General features: G+C 36.3%; 1 protein-coding gene across 1 annotated transcript in view; it reads left to right on the plus strand.

Annotated features, from left to right (window-relative positions):
• The window catches only part of ASCC3 (activating signal cointegrator 1 complex subunit 3), a 253,462-nt gene that overhangs the window by 24,684 nt on the left and 209,149 nt on the right, over positions 1–19,629 (plus strand). Inside the window, exons 5-7 of the mRNA XM_083857723.1 lie at positions 15,348–15,468; positions 18,219–18,426; positions 19,147–19,366. Of these exons, the coding sequence (XP_083713849.1) occupies positions 15,348–15,468; positions 18,219–18,426; positions 19,147–19,366 (549 nt within the window). The remainder of the gene's footprint in view (positions 1–15,347; positions 15,469–18,218; positions 18,427–19,146; positions 19,367–19,629) is intronic.

Genomic DNA, 19,629 nt, shown 5'->3' on the forward strand with positions numbered 1-19,629 from the left:
AAAAAAAAAAAGCTAAGTTGCATTTCTTAAACTGTATATCCTTAAGCCTGCAGCAATGATATCTGGCCTGTCTGAACCAAAACAGATTTGGCAATAGGATAGCAGCCTTCCGCTGCAGCTTGCAAGTCATAGCGCACATTAGTCACAGTAAACTGGGATTGGTCAGTGTTGTTAATTCTGATCAGAATGGCACCTAAAAAGCTTGAGAGATAATGGGTAATATTTTTATGGCCCTTCAGGTACAGTTGACCTTTTTTTTCCAGAAATCTTTTTAAATATTGAGTAGTATGTTACTCTAGAAACGGATGAGTTGATAAAGGTGAAATTTTCTTGCATAATGTTCACTGTTATGTTTCCTGGATATTTTGCAGGGAAAACTTTACTTGGTGTTTCACAGTGCTTGCAAGGAAAATTGTATGTTGTAAGATCACCTTCCCCTGTCATGACTGTCTTTCAAAAAGCCCCACAGATCTTAGATTACCATTACTTTATCTGATGCTGTCCTCTCTTATAAACAATACTTACACACACCCTGAATGTAAAAAAGATTTAATTAAAAAGCTGTTGATGTTTTATTTCACATGATAGTCTGATCATGACAAAGTGTGTGTCTAGGCTGACTTTAATCAGTACTTGCCTCTTAACCTGAAGAATATATATGGATTCCCATATCTTTTCACTTTATTATTTATAGTATTTTATTCAGAGGTATACTTGGTTCAGTTTGCTCATAAAATGGAGAACAAACACAAAGCAAAAGCTTTGAAAACTCTGTAGTTGTTGCTTAAATATTAGGCTTTTTAAATTAATATCACACTCTACTGCATTTTATTGGCTTGGCTTTGAGCAGTAGGATGAGCAAATAAAACCTGAAAGGTGTAGAGTGGTGCCCAAGTGTGGGCATACTGGACTGAGGCCAGCAAAGGGCCACCGGGATGATGAAGGGACTGGGACATTTGAGGTACAAGAAGAGCCTGAGGAAGCTGGGGTTGCTCAGCCTAAAGAAGGGAAGTCTTGAGAATCTGATCAGGTCTGGTGGTGAGGGTGTGGTGAAACTGGAGCCAGGCTTCTCTTGGTGATACCCAATGGCAGGATTAGAGACAGTATAAATAAAACATATTACAGGATATGCCATGTAAACATAAACTTTTTTTGTCACTATGAGGATGGTTAGGCACAGGAGCAGTTTGCTCAAGAGGTCATGGAATCTCCTACCCAGGAGACTAGATCATTTCCAGAGGTTTCTTCTAACCTCAGCCATTCTGTGATTCTGTCACTTCAAATGAAAAAATAGAGGTAATTGGAGAAAATTCATATGTTACATTTATACCTAATTCCATATTAATTTAAGTCTTTATTTTCCCTGATGAATTTCTTACCAAAAAATCAATCCCTTACACTAATATGTTTGGGTTTGTTTAAATTAAAAGCTTCCTGTTTTGTAATAAGTTTGTTTTTAGTAGAATCTCATAATAAGCAAGTGGAGTGTGCCTCTTTAAGTACTTACATTTTAACCTTATGTGTAACTTAATTAATGAATTATGGTATACAGGAAATAAATAGTCCATGTGTTCCAAGTAATCTCAAGTAGGTTTTAAAGTGACCTCAATTTCAGATGTGTTAAATTGGTCTTCTAAATTAAGTATCTACCTAAATTACAGACATTTGTTGTCCAGAAAACTAATTCATTTAGTTTCTTGCATTAAACAGGAATCTGTAGTGGTCATTATTCTTATAAGAGAAAATTACATGAAGTCTTAATTCACATGACTAAATTTCTAATACCCTTTAAAAGCCTGATATTATTTATGTGAACATTTAAAACTTTTTTCCATGTGTAAGCTAAGAGAAACATCAGACTCTGAGATGACATCGACATACAGTTCTATAAGAAAGTGTATTTTAGAGCTCATAATGCAAATCAGCTACAAAATGTATTTTTAATTCCTACAGACTGCACACACTTATTCACTCCTACACATAAGTGAATAGAAGAGCTTATACAACATTGCACAACTCCACAAACATTTTGTTTTAGAATAAAACTAGGAAAGTGTGTTGTTTCCTGCTAGTGGCTTAGGGGAGTTGTCGGTAGCAAACACTGCAGACATGGTTCTCTCTTTATATCTTGCTCATTGCTTCCAGTCTAACATTTGCACATGAAAATTGTATGCTCTAACTATTCGTATCCAAAAATCTGATGACCTGAGAAATACTTAGCTTACATTTCTAAACCTGAATTCAGTTTAATAATTCTCAAGTCTGTATTGAGAGCGATTCCCTGAGCAGTCTGAATATGTAACTTACATTAAGAGCTCTGAACTCTTCACAGTTCATGTTATAGTGTGAACTGTGAAAAGTACTTTAGCATTTAATTTTTTTGCAAACAAGTTTTTTTTCAGGTGCTAGTTTTGAGATTATTCATCTGACATGCTGTGTATATTCCAACAGAAGTGCTTTCAAGAAACAGGCTTCACTGTCTGTGCACAGCACAATTGGCTCTGTCTCAATATTTGCCTAATACTATTGCTTGGCTCAGAGGGCGAGTGGAGTTTGTTTGCATGTTCTGTGTAGACATTTCCCTAGTTACAAGCTGACCTTCACCATCAGAAAAGTACAGTGTGCAGGTGTGAAAGTAGATGTTTACTTTGCTTTTCTTAAGCAAAATAGGACCTGAAGTGTCAGCTTCTTGCTGCTTTGTAGAATGCCAAGTTTTGGACTTTGCAAAGGCTTGGCTCCTCCAAATGCTCTGGTATTGGAAACTCAGTTTTACCTGTCACTAGCTCGTCACATCAGTGTAATTGTGTGTGCTTCATTGCTCCCAGAGGGTTATCTGTTCCCTGTCAAAGCCAAAGCTTGGCTTTTCTGCTGCTCTTCTCTTTGGGCTCCCAGCCTGTAGAGGACTCCCAGCCACAGCTTCTCTAATTCATCTGAAGCAGAACCAAAGGTGCTCTGAGACTCAGCACACAGCTGCTATTTTCCCTGCACAGTTTTCATTAAGCCACTATTAGGGAAAGAAAGTCAACTTTGATGTCAAAATGCAATTTGGCAGAACTTGAGTACAATATAAGTAGAGTTAATACATAATTTTTGGAAAATTTAGTGGGAAGCAGATTTTGAAATATAATAAACAACGTTATATACTGAAGCATAAGTAAATAGTACAGTTAGGGAATGAGAAAACTAAATTGGCCAGAAACCGAAGTCAGTGGTGAAATGGCTAATGTGATTGTCCAAAGTGTAAGAAATAGGAAAATTTAATATATTTTAAAAGAATAATTATTTCTGTGTAAGCACAAAGGCAAGAGCTCTGGGATAAAATATGAGCATCATTAAAATCAGTTGGAGATTTTTTCCTTGATTTCAGAAGGTGGGGGTTTTTTGCTACTTGTCCTAGTCTGTGCCTATGTTTTAAGTTTTCTTACAGAAGTGATTTCTGAACCATCTCTATCTGATATCATACACCCACAGCAAACAAAATAGCACTGTTACAAAATAGTATTGCACTAACATGTATTTCTATGTTGCTTGGGAAAATTTTGCCACTTAGAAAATGTTATGGTGCTGTGGCATTTTTATGAGATTTTCCCACAGAAGTACTGGGTATCTGGTTACACATTGACTGGTTAAACTAGATAAAATGGTAAAGAATAGTTAATCTGCTGCATTTTACACTGTTAATAAAATAGTCTTGAAAAACTGATATAAGCAGATGTAGTAATAACTTCATAAGCCATGTAACAAACACTGAATTCCCGTGTGAACAGAGAATAGTCCACAAGAAGTTTTTTGTTCAAAAAGTAAAATAGATTTGGGGGGTTTGTAAAAAACCTTTGCCTTTGGTTCAGAGCATTAACAATTTTTTAAATAAATCTTTATTATGTAAATATAAAAGATGTTGCAAAACAGCTTTCAAATATGCATTAATACAGGGAAAATCTTGGATAATTGATGTCAAAACTGAGTGTCTCGTGTGTGTATTTCTGTCATGTTGCAGAAGTTCTCTAGGCCTCCAAGCTTAGCATGCTCTGCTGGGGCTAGGCATGAACTCTGCAGAAATGCAACAAAAGCATTCTGTGCTTCAGCATCTTATATTACTTGTACTATCACTTCAATTAAATAGAGTATGAATGCCTCCTATTGTATAGATAGTTGTATATTACTATCCCATATTACTCAGCCATGTTCATTGAAGAACTCCGTTTGTCAAGATTAATTTGTGGACACTACCTGTAAGAATGGCAAAAAATTGTAGTACTTGATTTTGTCATGTAGAAGTCATGATTAAACTTTTCTGTATGCATGTTGAGTTCATTAGAGGGCAAAACGAAACTGTGAAAACAAGCTGAGTGGAATTTGCAAGTGGAATTCTAGAGTGAGGAGTCTACTGGCTCTCCTTGCTCTAAGTAATCAAATTAAATGTTGAATAGCTTGACATGCAACTTAAAATTGTCATTCTTTTAAAAAATGCAGATGCTGAAAACAAGAAAATATTCATCCAGCTATGTAGATACATATGTTAAAAGCCTCCCAACACCAGAATCACAGTTTTATTCTGACTGAATATGTTTTAAAGACATGTTTATGTCCCATTGTAAAGACTTTAAAGGTCTTCATTGTAAGCACTGCCAGATACAGCTACATTTTTTAGTTGATCTTAAATGGAGAATGTGTTAATATAGAATGCTTACTGATAGAAAAAGCAGTTTCAAGAGATGACTTCATCGTTTCTGTATATAGAAGGTGCTGAAATAATTGGAAAACGGTTCACAGGAGGTTCATCACATGGAAGTTAGCATGTGAAATAAAGCATGGAAAACTGGGGAAATGAAATATGAAAAAAATAATTGCCAGTCTGGTTTCATGCTAAGAAGTAGCAGTAATACAAATGTATTTCATGTAGGAGGAGTGCATCAGTGGACTGTGGCTTGCAGGAAAAGCCACTCAGAAGGAGGAAGGGATGGAGGCAGCAAGAGGCTGACACCATAAAACAAATGTTTGGTGAATATTGTCTGTTCATCTTAACAAGAACAATCTCACCAAGAGTTTCAGTTAACTTTCAGATTCCAGGGAAGTTGGTTTCCAGTTTCCAGTTCCCGTTCCATTTCCAGCACAACTTGCAGTAACCAAAACAATGTGCCTGAGAATCAACTCTCAGAGCAATTGTCTACTCCTTGTGAGATGTCCTTCAGGATGCTGTAAAATACCTAATTGCTCCATTTGGACACAGCTGTTCAGTTGCTTGTAAGGGCTTTAAGCAGCCACTGAGAATCACAAGTTGATTAGTACTTTTTCAATAAATATTCAATTGAAAATTTTACGTAGACTATGACTAGACTACTAGCGGTCTTTGGTAATGGAAATTTTCACGAGTTCTATTGACATGTCCCTGTATTAGTTACATGCCTTCTGCTGATGATACTATTTTTTCATTATTTTTAAACCACTGTTCACTGGGTAACTTGTTTTTACAGTATTGAATGAAGTCTGAAGTGATAGTTAAAATGTTATCTGAAAATCATATAAGGCACTTCAAAAGTTATAAATGGCTTGTTTTGGAAAGAAATGGAAGTACTTTTCTGATGTACGGAAATGTTCATCATTTGCTTCTGGAGAAGAACTCTGCAGCCAGCCCTTATTGTGGTTGTTACTAATCTACCCATGATTGTAAAGTTAGCTATAAGTTTAGGAAACTTACCTATCTAGGATCCTTGTCTGAATGTTTACAAGTGGTTATGAATCTTTAGCTTAGGTATCAGGGATAAGAGGCTTATGAGAAAACATGGAAGAGCAATATCCAGCAGGGTTTTTTAAGTATCTGAAATATAATGAAGAAAAGGAAGTGCTCATAGCCAAGGTGATTTTTTTAATAGTAATTTTTAATACTTTCTATTTTGTCATTATTTGTCTTTGTTCTTCCTGGACTTATCCAGAATTTCCTCTCCAAACCTCTCTGAAAGCAGTGTGGCTACTCTTTTGTCTGTGGATAATTTAGATTTTTGCCAAGGAACATCCCTGAGATCAGACTAAATTTCTGTTGCAATTGTATTCCTTTCATGTAACTGTTTACTAATTTGTTAGGTTTGTCGCTTAATAACTCTTCACACACAAGTTTACTATAGAAATTGATACACAGTAGAAAACTCAAGCTGTTCTTATAATTATTTCTTAGTTAAAATCAATAAGGAAGTGGAATAGCTCTTATTGTGAGGCTCCTTTGGGAGAACATTTCCAAAAGCTACAGTCTAACATTCATTTTGACTTAAAACCAGCTTATTTAAATGTTCATTGCTATGTATATGCAACACAACATGAAAACTTTGCAAATGATAATATATTGATGTACCTTAATCTTCATTTTTCTTAATGTACCATGAAATTATGACATTAGCTTTTAGTTTTGTGTGTGTGTACCCTCGCATGACATATGATATTTTGATGTCAAAGCAACTTGTCTCATAAAACATGTTTGGTTTTAAGTGTCAAAGTGGCATTTCCTTTTGTTCAGTATAATGACTTTCTATCCCTAACAAATTAACATATCACAAAGCTTATTCCCCATTCCCTTGGTCATAAAGGCAGTATCCATTTAGGGAAAGTACAAGCATATGTGGATCACCCCTGTGGTGTTTTATCTGTATCTTATCATCAAAGCTTCTAACTTGGCATGAGACTGGCTTTTCAAGCTTATATTTTCTTTGTAATTTTATTAACATTACCAAGAGTTTTATATACAGACAATAGAAAGCTTGGGTCTCATTATTCTTGACCATACAGCTTATCTGTTCCCCTTTCATGTAGAGAAAATAATCCTTATTTTGGATACATTTTTCCCCCTTTTCAGTTGTGGACTTCTTTTTTTAAATCCAGAAGTATACAGCTTTGTTGTTGTCCAAGGACTGTTGAAACCCCACAGACGATAGGAAACTTTTTCTTTGTATGAAAACAGAACCATGCTGTCTCCCTTCATAAAAAACCCAACTGAATGTCATTTGAGTGCTGTTTTTTAGGGATGGAACTTAAGAAATGATGAAAGAGCCACAGAGAGAGCCAAGAAATGGTAGGCTTAATCCTGGTGCTGAGAGCTGTTCACTGTCCTTCCTGTCAGTAACTTTTCCTTTTTCCTGTCAACTCTTCACTTCAGTTTTGTACTGAGAGAAAGCATGTTGTATCTTTGAGCCAGTATGAGGCTTGATCTATTAATGATACCTTTTGAATCAGTTTCAATTTATTATTAAACTTAATGTGATCTTTTTTTAGAGAAAGCCAGTCTGTAGCTGATGGAACTTTTTATTTTCTTTGATGCTGAGTTCTTCTCACATCCACACAGAGACATAAGGAAATTGGAGTTCTGCAAGAAATGCAGTCAGATGGCGCATGAAACATTAAGGCTCTCTTATTAACCAGACACAAAATCACTTTCTTCCAAATCATTTTGTGGAAGGTGGGGAGGGGGAAAATCCCAAAGAAATCCCTAACTCAGAGCTGCTTGGGCTGTGGAATGGCAGGGCCAGGTTTTCTGCAGGGCTGTTTTTTGTTGTGGTGAGTGCTGCAGCTTTGCTGGCTGAGTGAGAGTTTGTGCTGGTGCTCACTGGTGCATCCCAGTGCCACCGTGCTCCTGCTGCAGCCTCCCAGGGAATAAGGGCAGGAGGCACAAAGAGCAGTCATTCAAATCTGTCTCCACTACTGGTCCTGAACACTTCTGTCTCTCTGTCAAAACTGGAAGTTACTGAGGAGGATTAACACTTGTTAGTTTACACACTGCTGAATGCACAGTGATGTGGAAGCCCTGGTTTCCTTGGAAAGTCAGGCTTCAAAATAATCTTCCATCTAGTGAAATCCTTTTTTTTTTTTCCTGCACACTCCTAAAACAATATAAAACACTGTTTCAGGCCAAAGCTTACCTTGTTTTCTTCTCACCCACTCGTGTATATCTGCCCAAGGTGCTGGAGCTCACAGCCTGGGCTTGGTAGTCATAGCCCATTTCCCTGGGTAACCCTGCTGGGTCCAGCAGAGGATATTAAAATTCTGACTTGACTCTCCTAATTAGGATAAAACTTCCAGCTTCCAGTAGTAGGATCCCTTGCTACTCTTCATCATTCACCTCTTTTAAGCCAGATAAACCAACTCCTTGGCTTGCTGGTATTTTGTTTTACTCTGTCAGTACACATTGAGGTAGTGGATCCACACTCAGCCTAGTCCTCCTCCTGAAATGGGCAGGTTTGAGAATTGCTGTCCTTTGCGATACGCTGCAGGTTTTTGCCTTTCGCAGAATAGAATTCTAACCACTGCCATTTTAGAAGTTTCTTAATTCCTCATCCCTAAAAAACCCCCCAAACTGATTCTGATGCAGAAATCACATCCATAAATATTTGTTTTCTTCTGGGTAATGTCAGAATTCCTTGCCCTTGTATCTACAGGTAAGAAAAGTTGCAAGTGCAGTGGTTATCTAGTTTCAGGATTTTTTTAAATGTCAAAAATCATTAACATCTTATCCCAGAATACTTCTGACGATAAACACTAGTTTAAGGAATCATATAAGAGTGAGGGTTTTTTACATCTCAGTTTGTCTTCAGGGTTTTCTTTTCATAAGGCAAGTCAGTAGTCTGCTGTTTGTAGCTGCTGTTTGACATTATTTCTAATTGCCGAAGTCTTCAGGCTAAATAAGCTGGAGGAAGTTGCCTTGTAGCTATGTATTTGAAATTTTTAAAATAAGTGCTTCTGTTTTAAGTTACTAATTAATCACTGTTAAAACATGGGTGATGGTGGTGATGAGCTCTCCTGTCTATTTATTTTCACATAAAAATTTTGGAAAATTTGCTAAGATTTGTGATTTTGGGCTTGTCTCTTTTTCAGATATGGTAGGCGGTTTTAGTATGGATTTGCACAAGGAGCTGGAGGAAGATTTTCATCAAATTCAAATTATGCTTTGACAGATTGTGCTATTTTTTATTTAAAGACAAATAGTAAAGAATTATATGTAATCAAAACTGATAGTCAGATAAGTAGGTTTAGGCCTATTAAGCAATATTTGCATACATTTTCAATCTGATAGTCTGGCTTTTTAAGCCTTATTGTAAGAAAACCACTTTTTTCGTCCTGTAACTGATCAATTTCAGTGTTTTAACTATAGGTTTCAATTTTATTTAAAAGAAGCCTTGTACCTGTAGGCTGAGTCTTCTAAGACATTTGTTTTCATGTTTTAATTCTATTTTTGAAGTTTTCCTTGCTATGATTCATATAGCTTTACTAGTGTAAATACTAGTTGGAATAAAATTGTATAGTCATATGTGGATACAGAAGTACATAAAAATAGAGCATAATCCCAATATGCTGAGGAGAGATGGTATTAAAAAGGGTAATTGGCCTTGTCTTTGTTGTACCTGTATTCCTGGAATAAAAATGGGTCACATAAATGGAGACCAGATTTCCCTCAGTTTTTGTTAGACTGCAAACGCAGTAATAGGAAAAGTAAACAGAAGTTAAATGTTGAGTAAGAATGCCTATTTCTAAATTTTTAGTTAATTATTTTCTTCTAATTGGCAACTGATAGTAAAATCCAAAAATTTCTAGCTAACTAATTCACAGAGAGACCTTTTTGACCACTCTGGTAGGAAGGAGTAACTTCATTCATCCTCTCAAAGCTGGTGTTTGATCCTACTGGAGGCTGCCTGAGAACCAGGCACTCCTTGTTCCTTAGAATATTTGCTTATTCTGCCTTATCTGATTGCTGTGCTCAGTGAGATTGCAATATGAGAGTCCTCCAGCCTCTGTGTCGAGGAATAGCCATCAGAAAATCATTGTACAAATGCATAGGTTATCAACAACGTGTCTTAAGAGGGCTTGAAGTGTCTGGTTACTGTTCTGTTCATTGTGACACCAGTGCAGTTGAGCTCAGCTTGCTTAGACTCTGCTGGGTCTGCTAGGTGGTTTGTAGGATTGGAAGATCATTTCTGTATAGATGGACTAAATGTAATGGGTGTTTTATTCAAAAAAGACAGGCTTTTAAAAAAGAAAAGCAAATCTGAGAGCTGAATTACTTTCCTACACACCTAATAACTATTACTAATAAGAATGGTAAGAAATCATGCTTTATCTGGCTTGTCTCATTTTAATCAACCTGCAAGAAACATGAAAAGACGAAACATCTAAGATTTGGTTTTTAAACAAAGTGTTCTTTTATGAGTCTAGTTGTTAGAGGGGATGATAGTCTCTTACTTTTCAGCACAGTAGTAATTAGCAATCAGCGTATATATTATATCCATGAAGTTTGTGTTGAGTTTTTCATATTAAAAAAACCCTGCTATCTTCAATGTCCTTGTTTTTGTTACTGAATCTTTTTAAGCAGTATACTAGGTACTATATCCAGACAGCTTTTGCAATAAGCCTGTAGCCCAAGAAAAATGTTCTATTTACCCTATAATTTTTTTTTAATGAAGCAATCATTTCAGTTGCTTCAGTGCTACTAGCATAGAAGAAACTTGAGATCTTGCTATGGTGATTATTCTTCCACAGCTGTTTGAAAACTGCCTTGTAAAGCAATATCATCTGCAAACAAACCACAAAATGCAGGGATAGCAATTAATTGTGTAGGTAGGTCTGTAACCAAGACCTGCAGTTGGGATATAAAAGTACAGAGGATAACCATGAGTTGGCTGAATTTGGGTTTCTGTTTCATTTATTGCTGTAGAACAGTACTAAGTCTCAAGCAACTGTTCATAGTCTATTTTTGTGTGAACTTGTAAAACAAAATATTTTCTGAGATTTATGGGGCTTTTTCCCACCTCAAGGACGATGTAGAAGTCAAGAACATGCCTTTGTGATGGCAGATAGTTTATGATATCAAAGTATTACTCACAGTTCTGTGCCTCATATTTGAAGACCTCTGAAGCTCCTTGTAAATTATACTTTATAGAATTGAAAAGAGAATAGTACCTATTTAACATTCAGAGTAAAATCTTGTTCCCGTCTTGAACATAAAGATGTATTTTTTTATGTCTGAGCCTTACTTGAAAAACTTTGCTATGTCATGTGTCTCAATGGGGTTCAACTCCTTTCTGGTAACTCTAGCAGATAGACTGCTCTCTGTATGTAAGACTCTTGTCTGTCTCCTTGCCTTTTCCATAGAGCTAGCATATATTCAGGAGAGATCATTTGCATGGGGACCTTGCCTCACCTTTCTAATAGGCAATATGACACATCTTGTCCTTTTGTTCCTACACTGATTACTCAATATGCTTTCTTCCAGATATTAAGCACATAAAATGAAATGTAAAAATCACTCAAACAAATATCAGTGACCATATATCTCACTCATCTATGTCTTTATGGTTATGAAGTAGTAGCTGAAGTCATGTATTATCTTTGTTACTGAAGGCAGTCAGGGTTGCCTTTTGGCTTTACCTCGCTTCAAGGAGTGTAATAATTTGGCTGGGATTCAAGAAGCTGCTGATTGACACACAGACTCTCCATCTGTTGATCACTGTCTAGTTTATCTCATTATAACTTAATAAAAAATCAACTATGAATATTCACCAGATTCCTTTTCTGGCTCTCAGGGTCTTGATTTTTCATGCCAGAATATATAATAACATATCAAATCTGAAATGCTAGGACCTACCATAGTGGACTGGCTTTACATGGCCAAGGCTTGGTAGTGGGGGATGCTTCAAGGGTGGCTTCTGTGAGAGGCTGCTAGAAGCTTCTCCCATGTCTAGCAGAGCCAAAGATGGATGTGCTGTGGATCAAGTTGGGCCAGATAGAAGTGGTAGTAATAACTCTGTGATAACGTATCCAAGATCAAAAGTTATCATACACTTGGCTCCTGGCAGGGACCTGCAGACCCGTGGAGAGAGAAGCCCATGCTGGAGCAGGTTTCTTGATAGGACTTATGGCCCTGTGGGGAACCCAGGCTGGAGCAGCCTGTCCTTCAAAGACTGCACTTCATGAAGAGTGACCCACATTGCCACAGTTTGGGAGGGAGTGTTGTCCGTGGGATGGAGTCACACTAGAGAAGTTCTTGGAGAACTTGTCTCCTCTTGGAGGGACCCCATGGTGCAGCAGGAAAAGGACTGATTTCCCTGTGCAGTGGGAGAAACCACTGGTGATGAACTGACCATAACCCCCATTCCCTGTCTCCCTGCACCGCTGGGGGAGGAGGTAGAGCTGGGAAGGGGAGAGGGGTGGGGAAAAGGTTTTTTAAGGGCTTATTTTGCTTCTCATGATCCCGTTCTGATTTTGATAGTAATAAGCCTCCTGTATGGACATATTTTCATAAGTGTCAGAAAATGGTAAGATAAAGAGTTGTACTTTGAAACATCAGCATTCTGTGATAGTTATTAATACCTTAATTAGAAAGCAATGGATTACTCCTACAGTATGAACAAATATGAATATTAATAATATTTTGGTCTTGCAAGTTCTCAAGTTTAGTTATTTCTATTCTTGGCAAACTTTTTCTAGCATTGTCACTATTGGTGCCATCAGTGGTAGGTGGTGACAGATCTTGCTCCGTAGCTTATTCTCTGTGTCTCAGTGCTTCTTCTTGGTTTAGCTCTCAATGGTTGTTTTCCACCCAGGAGCCCTGGCAGGCTTCTGGTGAGCGTGGGAGACATCTTGTCAATAAGAACAGGTCATTGCTTCTGGTCTTCTGTATTCTTTTGCTTTTCTCCCTCATTCATGAGCAATGAGCCTAGTCTGTCTTAGCTGTTTAAAATGTCCTGAAAGCCTGAAAGCCTCCTTTATATTCAGGCAGCAGCAAGATGAATTAGGTGACCAAGACAGCTCTCAAACTTCTGGTAGCAAATGAATATCAGTCCAGCCATCAAGAAGGCAAAATTGAGTGACTTTCACCACACAGGTGTTGCAGAGTCTGGCATGTAGTGTTGTAGGGGTTTTGTTCTCTCTGACTGTAGGATGTCTGGAAAGCAGGATGTTCAATTTCACCTTGGTGCTCTTCCATTGAGCCCCTGTCACACTGAGGCTTGAGTTTTTGCTTCATGATCTCTGACCACGAAGCAGAACGCATTGTGTAACATTGCTGCTTCTTTGTGAGGTTCTGCTGTTCTAACTGGGTGAAGAGTATGACACGGATGGTTTTTGTTTCAGAATATATTGTGAAAATAGAAGGGGAAAAACACTGTCCCATTAAAAAAAACAGGGTGTTATCTATTTCCTCAGCAAATCCCATCTTTTCTGACTTTTCTAGATTGTTCTTAACGATTTCCAGTGGGAGAGATGTTTTGGAGTCCTGTGCAGAGATAGCGATCTACATTGGATGTTTTAGTAGTGTGTTATTTGTCTTCTAATGCTGACGATGGTGGTTTGAGATTGAGTTTGGGGGTTTTGGGGCAACATGCTAAGTCTGAATGTGCTTACATTGTGTCTGCTGCCTTGATTGAGCCCAGGTCTGGTTGAATTGAAAGAATTTCATTTCCATGTGTTGCTGGTATTCCACAGTCAACAAATCATTAGCTAAGTCAAGACAAGTTTGTGTTCTGTTCTTTATACAGTTAAGCTATTTCAAATACATTTCTTTTCTTGTTGCTCCAGTGATTATTTTTCCCTCCCTGTCCTAAGCATTTGTCCCTGGAAAATACTATTCAAATTTACCAGTTCTAAATTGCCACTTTCTTTTGAAATGTAACACAAGGTCGTCTTATAGCTTTGATAATATTAGTTAAAATGTGGCTGTAAAGTGACAGTAAATAGCTATGCAAAACAGAAGAATTAATGATCAGTGCTAGTGAAGGCTGGATGAAGAGTAATCCACCATATCTTGAGAGCCCTGACAGTAGAATTGATGTCTAACCAGCAGTTCCCCGTTCTATATTTTTGTAGTTTGTTAATTTTGAAAATCTTCTCTTTGTCCACATTTATTATATTCTCTTATTTTAGTTTTTCTGGAGACTCCTTCTCCAGTTTGCCATCACTGCTTGCTCTAATGAAAGAAATACAAGACTTTATACCTTTCAGCTGTTCACAGTCTTTGCAAACTGCACCATCACTGTACTAATTTGCACAAATCTTATGTTTTCCTAGAAACCCCTGAGGGCCTGGAGTAACACTTTTTTTTTTGTTTTCCCCCTCCCTTATTTTTAAATGACAGCTTGTATTACGAAGTACAGATTGGCCTGAAAAAAAGGGATCATTGATTTCATGCCATTGGCACTATTCAGAATTTTGCAAATACATGAAGAGGCAACAAAAAGTTATTTCAAGGTGTTCCCCAAGGGCAATAGTCATAGAGAGCCACAGAAAAATTCTTTCTTAAGGAGTTGGCAAATTAAATACAGGACAGTAAGAGACCTTTCTCTCCTTTTATAGTTAGAACAGAAATACTTCAATCCTACCGTGCCAGTCTTACTCTTTCATAGAACATCACATCAAAGTACATGATACATTGTACTCTTACCAGATTCCTGAAGTTATATAGATAGTATTAATAGTAAATTCAGAAAGCACTAAGGAAAAACTGCCCTGTTTTCCTTTTTAGAAATGGAAAATAATGGAGACAAAAATTGTTTTGAGCAGTGTTAAAAATCAAGAATGGGTTTTGAGTAACTTACTGCTTACTGTAATGCTTTGATTTTTGACAAAATAATTATAGATAAGATAGAGATGAAAGTGCTTTTAATGTTTTAGGTGGGATTTTTTTCCGTTAAAACCCAGTAGTATTAAGTGGAAAATGGAACTTTAAATAGGGAACTGTATTTATCTAACCTGCTACAAGAGAATCATTTGAGTAAGAAAATCACTGGGCCAAAATATCACTTACTGGCACAGAATTCTCTTCTGGTGTACATCACTTACAGTATGTGTTGGAATTACACAGAGGATTAAATGTACAAGTACTATAGACTGAAGTCAGTACTAATGTCATCTTAAGTGTTTCTTCATATTCCTACTGTATTCGCAATCTATGATTTTTTTTTTGGGTAGGAAAAGCCTGTGAAAATGCAGTAGGCTACATCTCCCGTTGACTGTAAAGGGAATAACTTCCTACATACCTGGCTTTCATAAGAAAGCATTGGTTCTCTTGATTCATCTGCACAGATCATGGAGAAGTAAATTTACAGCATATGTAAATAACCATAAAGTCATGTAAAGTTTAGTTTAGTTTAGTTTAGTTTAGTTCCAGCTGAAAACTTTCTGTAATTCTCATTTTTTGTAATAGAGAACCTGGTATTATAAATTATACCTTTTGTGTTGAATTACTGAGAGTTGAGATTCATTAATTTGTTAGATATTGCCAGTAGATATGATGTTGCCAAGGATAGAAATATTGCAGTCTTATTTATAAATTCATGTACATTTGAATATGACTTATGACTTTATTTTCTTTGTAGTTATTCGAACTGCTAGGCCCTGAAGGTTTTGAACTCATAGAGAAACTCCTACAGAACAGATCTCTGATTCTGGAAAGATCTTTGACTTGTGCAAATGATAACAGGTTCCAGGCTCTCCAAGGTAAGTGACTACAAAATTTTTGTTCCAAATCAGATAAAAAGTAGTTTTCTAATTGTTCTGGTTTATTCCAACAGTAGTATTGTCCATGTGTAATTAAAAAAGCAAGCAAAAAAATCCCAGGAGACAGTGGGGGAATGTGTTTCTGGACTAAGGCAAAGGAAGTCTTATTATACAGAAGAAACAAATACAGATTGCATATATTTATTTAGTTTTTAACTGCCTATGGGCATGTGCAAATTTTGAATATATTAACAGTTGCACTTTTCCTGTTTTAATGGATTACTCTGGAAATAATCTGATCTTTTATTATTCCTCATTTGCTTTCCTGCTTCCTCTCTACTGTGTACTGTCATCTAATGTAGGCCTTGGGGGAAGAAAAGCATGGAAACAACCACTTCTGAAAATAATAAAGTCAAGGTTAAGCATGAATAAGTGAGAGGGGGAAAAAAGGGATTCAGATTTTGTACTGTCATTTTTGCTTCTATAAGTTAATCTGTCTGCACCGAGTAATTATCTTAAAATAAGTTTTACAGATCATTATTTTAAAACAAGTCTTATTACTTTCTTCTCTGACAAAAATAAATCTGATAGCATATGGGTTGTGACTTGGGATAAATCTTACGTGGACAGAGCACCATTGCGTGTTCACAGCATATGGAGTTAGAAAAATGCAAATAGGGCCAGTAATGGTGGACTTATATATCTCCACAATAATTTTAAGATGCAAATGACCCTTTTTTAATGATTGTCTTCAATGAAATGTTACATAACCAACTGTTTGGAAGTTCATCTCTTGCTGTGCTAATGGTTAGTCTAAACTCATCAGAACAACTGCTAGTTTTACTGTTCATGATTTCAAAGACAAATGTCTTGCTGTATAACAAGACTTTCTGTCCTGATAATTTTCCCTTCTTAGGTAATCAAATAAAAAAATAATATATATTTAGTAGAACTGGAATTAATATATTTTTTCCCAATGTACAGAGTTTAGTTAGAGGAGTGTTTTCTTCTCACTTTGCAGAATTAGTATTTTGGAAGCTTTTATGAAATTATTCTTCATTATGCCGTCAGTGCAATCTATCACAGTAATTTCTTCTAGAATGTGGGGGAAGAATATTTTCAATGTAATGTTTTCCAGACAATTGAAAAGCATAGCCGATTTTATGGTTTTTTTTCCTTGATGAGAGGATCCTTTCTTAACTGTGGTAAAAAAGACAGTGATACTCAAGGTATCTTCTCTGAGATTGAAGGTTCTCTTGGCCTTGGGCTCAGTCTTTTAATGTGAATAAGATCTTTTTTTTTTCTTTTTAAGTTGGTATTAAAATGGTATTTCTTATATTTTCAAAATTTCACTCATGGAAGGGACTAATTTCTGTCTGCAGAAATTTAGGCAACTTTGAATAATTTGTGCTTTAAAAAAAATAAGCACAAGTCAAGAAACTGTACATGTACTGCATTTTTGTACCATGCTGTGTTATTTGACTATTTCTTATGTAATTTACTTCTGTGGCAGTAAAGGTGATTGTTGTGCTTATCAGACACATCAAGTAACATTTCTTTGCCCTGATGTGTTCAGTCTGAATTAAATTTGGTCAGGAAATTGTATTCATTGTTGTCCCCTTTTAATACGAGAGAAAGAGAGTTAAAGCCACAGACATGATGAGATTAATGTGGACATTTTGACAGTTTATTAGAATTTTTTCAATGCTCTTTAACAAGTTATTATTGCCTTATCCAGTATGCATGCTGTGAGGTGTAGGAGTTTCACTCTTGCTGTAGGTGAAAACTAGCAGCACAAATTGTTCAAAATTTCAGTCAAGTAGGTTTATTTGATGAAAAAAGGTTTTCAAGTTTTTTGCTTCAGAGTTCGGCTGCAGAAGCACATATGAAACATAACTGAGTTAAATATTTAATATTCAGTCAAACCTATATAAACTAATAATCTGTTTGCAGAATTTTGAAAAATTACATTTTAAACCACCAATATTGTTAAAAGGAAAACAAAATAAATCTCTCTCTGTTGTATATTAAAGACTTGGTTTGGTCTTCAGTTTTGGCCAGTACTAATCTCAGAAAGGTGAATGTAACTGAGCTTTTTTGGATTCCCTGCCACCCTAGATTTATTGTGTACTGTAATTGTTCTGTGGTTCTGATTCTTCCTGATAATCCTGCTGCTTATCAATGTAAAAGGAAGGAGTCCTTGTGATTGTATAGAGTAGCATAGATTTTCTCACTTGTTCAGGGAAATTGCATTGTGACTATGCTTTCAATACAATTGTGTTATCTAGTATATATACACTAATTGTTATGTGAAGAGACTGTTTAAAAAAAACCAACACCCTGTTTAATCTGTTGTCACACCATCCTGCTTATCAGTGCATGTATGTAAGAGCAGTGATAAGAGGCAAAGTGGCATTTCCACTGTAGATGAAGTTATTATAAATACAGAAAACTAAAAATGTCATTCCTTTTGCTGCTAGTCCATCCTTTTGCTTTGGGATTAGGTGTATTTTAAATAGCCTATCTTTGGGAGATGACCTGGTGGAACATTTTGATGTCTTGAGGCCAACTGCTGCACAGTCTACATAAAGCTCAACTATTTTTAAGCACACAATACACTCAACACACACACAAACTTCCCAAAACAAGCATGAAACCAAACATCAAAACCCCAGACCTTTAGAATGAAACTGGGGAAAAAAGATGGAATCCAGTACTTATGGAAATGCATGCCTGTTATCATATTGCAGAACAGTGCAAGAAGTTTATAGGAGAAAATGCTAAGCCAAATTATGGTTGTCAAGTCACAATTCAGTCTGAACAAGAAAAGTTGTTAATGAAACAATATCGTCGGGAAGAAAAACGAAATGCCAGAAAAGAAAAACAGGCTGGGGAAGATGGAGAAGTTTCTGGAGAAGGTCAAATGTGCTTTGATCCCAAAGAGCTGCGGATGCAAAGGTAATAAATCCCAAAAGTTGAGAAATGCTTCTGTTGTAATTGCTACTTCAACATATCATAACAGTTTATTTTCTATTTTGCTTTGGTGATTAGGTGATTCTGACTTCAAGTCACGTTTTATTACAAGTGTAGATTTTTTTTTTAATATGAAAACCTAATTTTCAGGAAAGAAAGCAGTGATTTGCTTAATGAGAATCTTCTTGATCTCATCTATGTGGGCTGGAATTTCAGATTAGTGGGGTAGGCTCTCTTTCTGAGCTCCTGTATGCACACTACTTGCTTAGGATTTATGAAGTCTGTACTAAATCTATCAGAACTATCTTTCTTTTTCTCTCTCAAGATTAATGGGTACTATTTTCCAAGTTGTCAGCTAGAAGGTAGTGGGAGGAGTAGAGGAGGGAGAGGATAAGGAGCAAATAAGCTATTGTATTTTGTATTGAGAAAAATATAGTGAGACTGGTATCTAACTGTGAAGTCATGTTGCTGTGTTGCTTAAAAATAGTCAAAATGCTTTTAGGAAAGCCTTACACTTATTGGATTGCCCTTCTGAATTTTATCTAAACCGTGTGTTTTAAGGTTTTGGTCTAACTAGTGCCAGAGAATAGCACTGTAATTTTTTGTTTCTTTAGTTTCCTGCTCTGACTTTAATATAGCATGCTCAGTTTTTGTGATGGTAGCCTGAAATGGGCAGAATTACTAGAGGTATTTTTCTGCTCACAGAGAACTGGCACTTCTGAATGCCCGAAGTATGCCAGTACTAAGTAGACAGAGAGAGAGGAGCATCGAAAAAATTCATTATCCACATGTCTATGATTCCCGAGCTGAAGCTATGAGAACATCAGCATTCATTGGGGGTGCAAAGGTATGTTGGTGCATGACCCTTCTGGAACAGTACATCTTTCCCAATGAGTTATGTGCAGCAGGGCTCTCAGAATCCCATGTATGAAGTAGAGCTTATTTTCAGAGGGTTTTAGACACTTTGGTATATTCTATTTTTATTTTGATTCTGGAAGAAATAATCTCATTTTCAACTAATATATTTGCTTTTATTACTAGGGTCATTTAAATTCTTAAGATAATATTTTTCCATCTTTTGGATACCTTTGAATTGACTTTAACAAAATAAATGTTTTATGAAATTCTACACCTAATGGATTCTGAAATTTAATAAAACAGAGTTATCTTTTTTGGGATTTGGGGACT

Source organism: Zosterops lateralis, assembly GCF_965231275.1.
Source record: "Zosterops lateralis genome assembly, chromosome: 3".
NCBI classification, from domain to species: Eukaryota; Metazoa; Chordata; class Aves; order Passeriformes; family Zosteropidae; genus Zosterops; species Zosterops lateralis.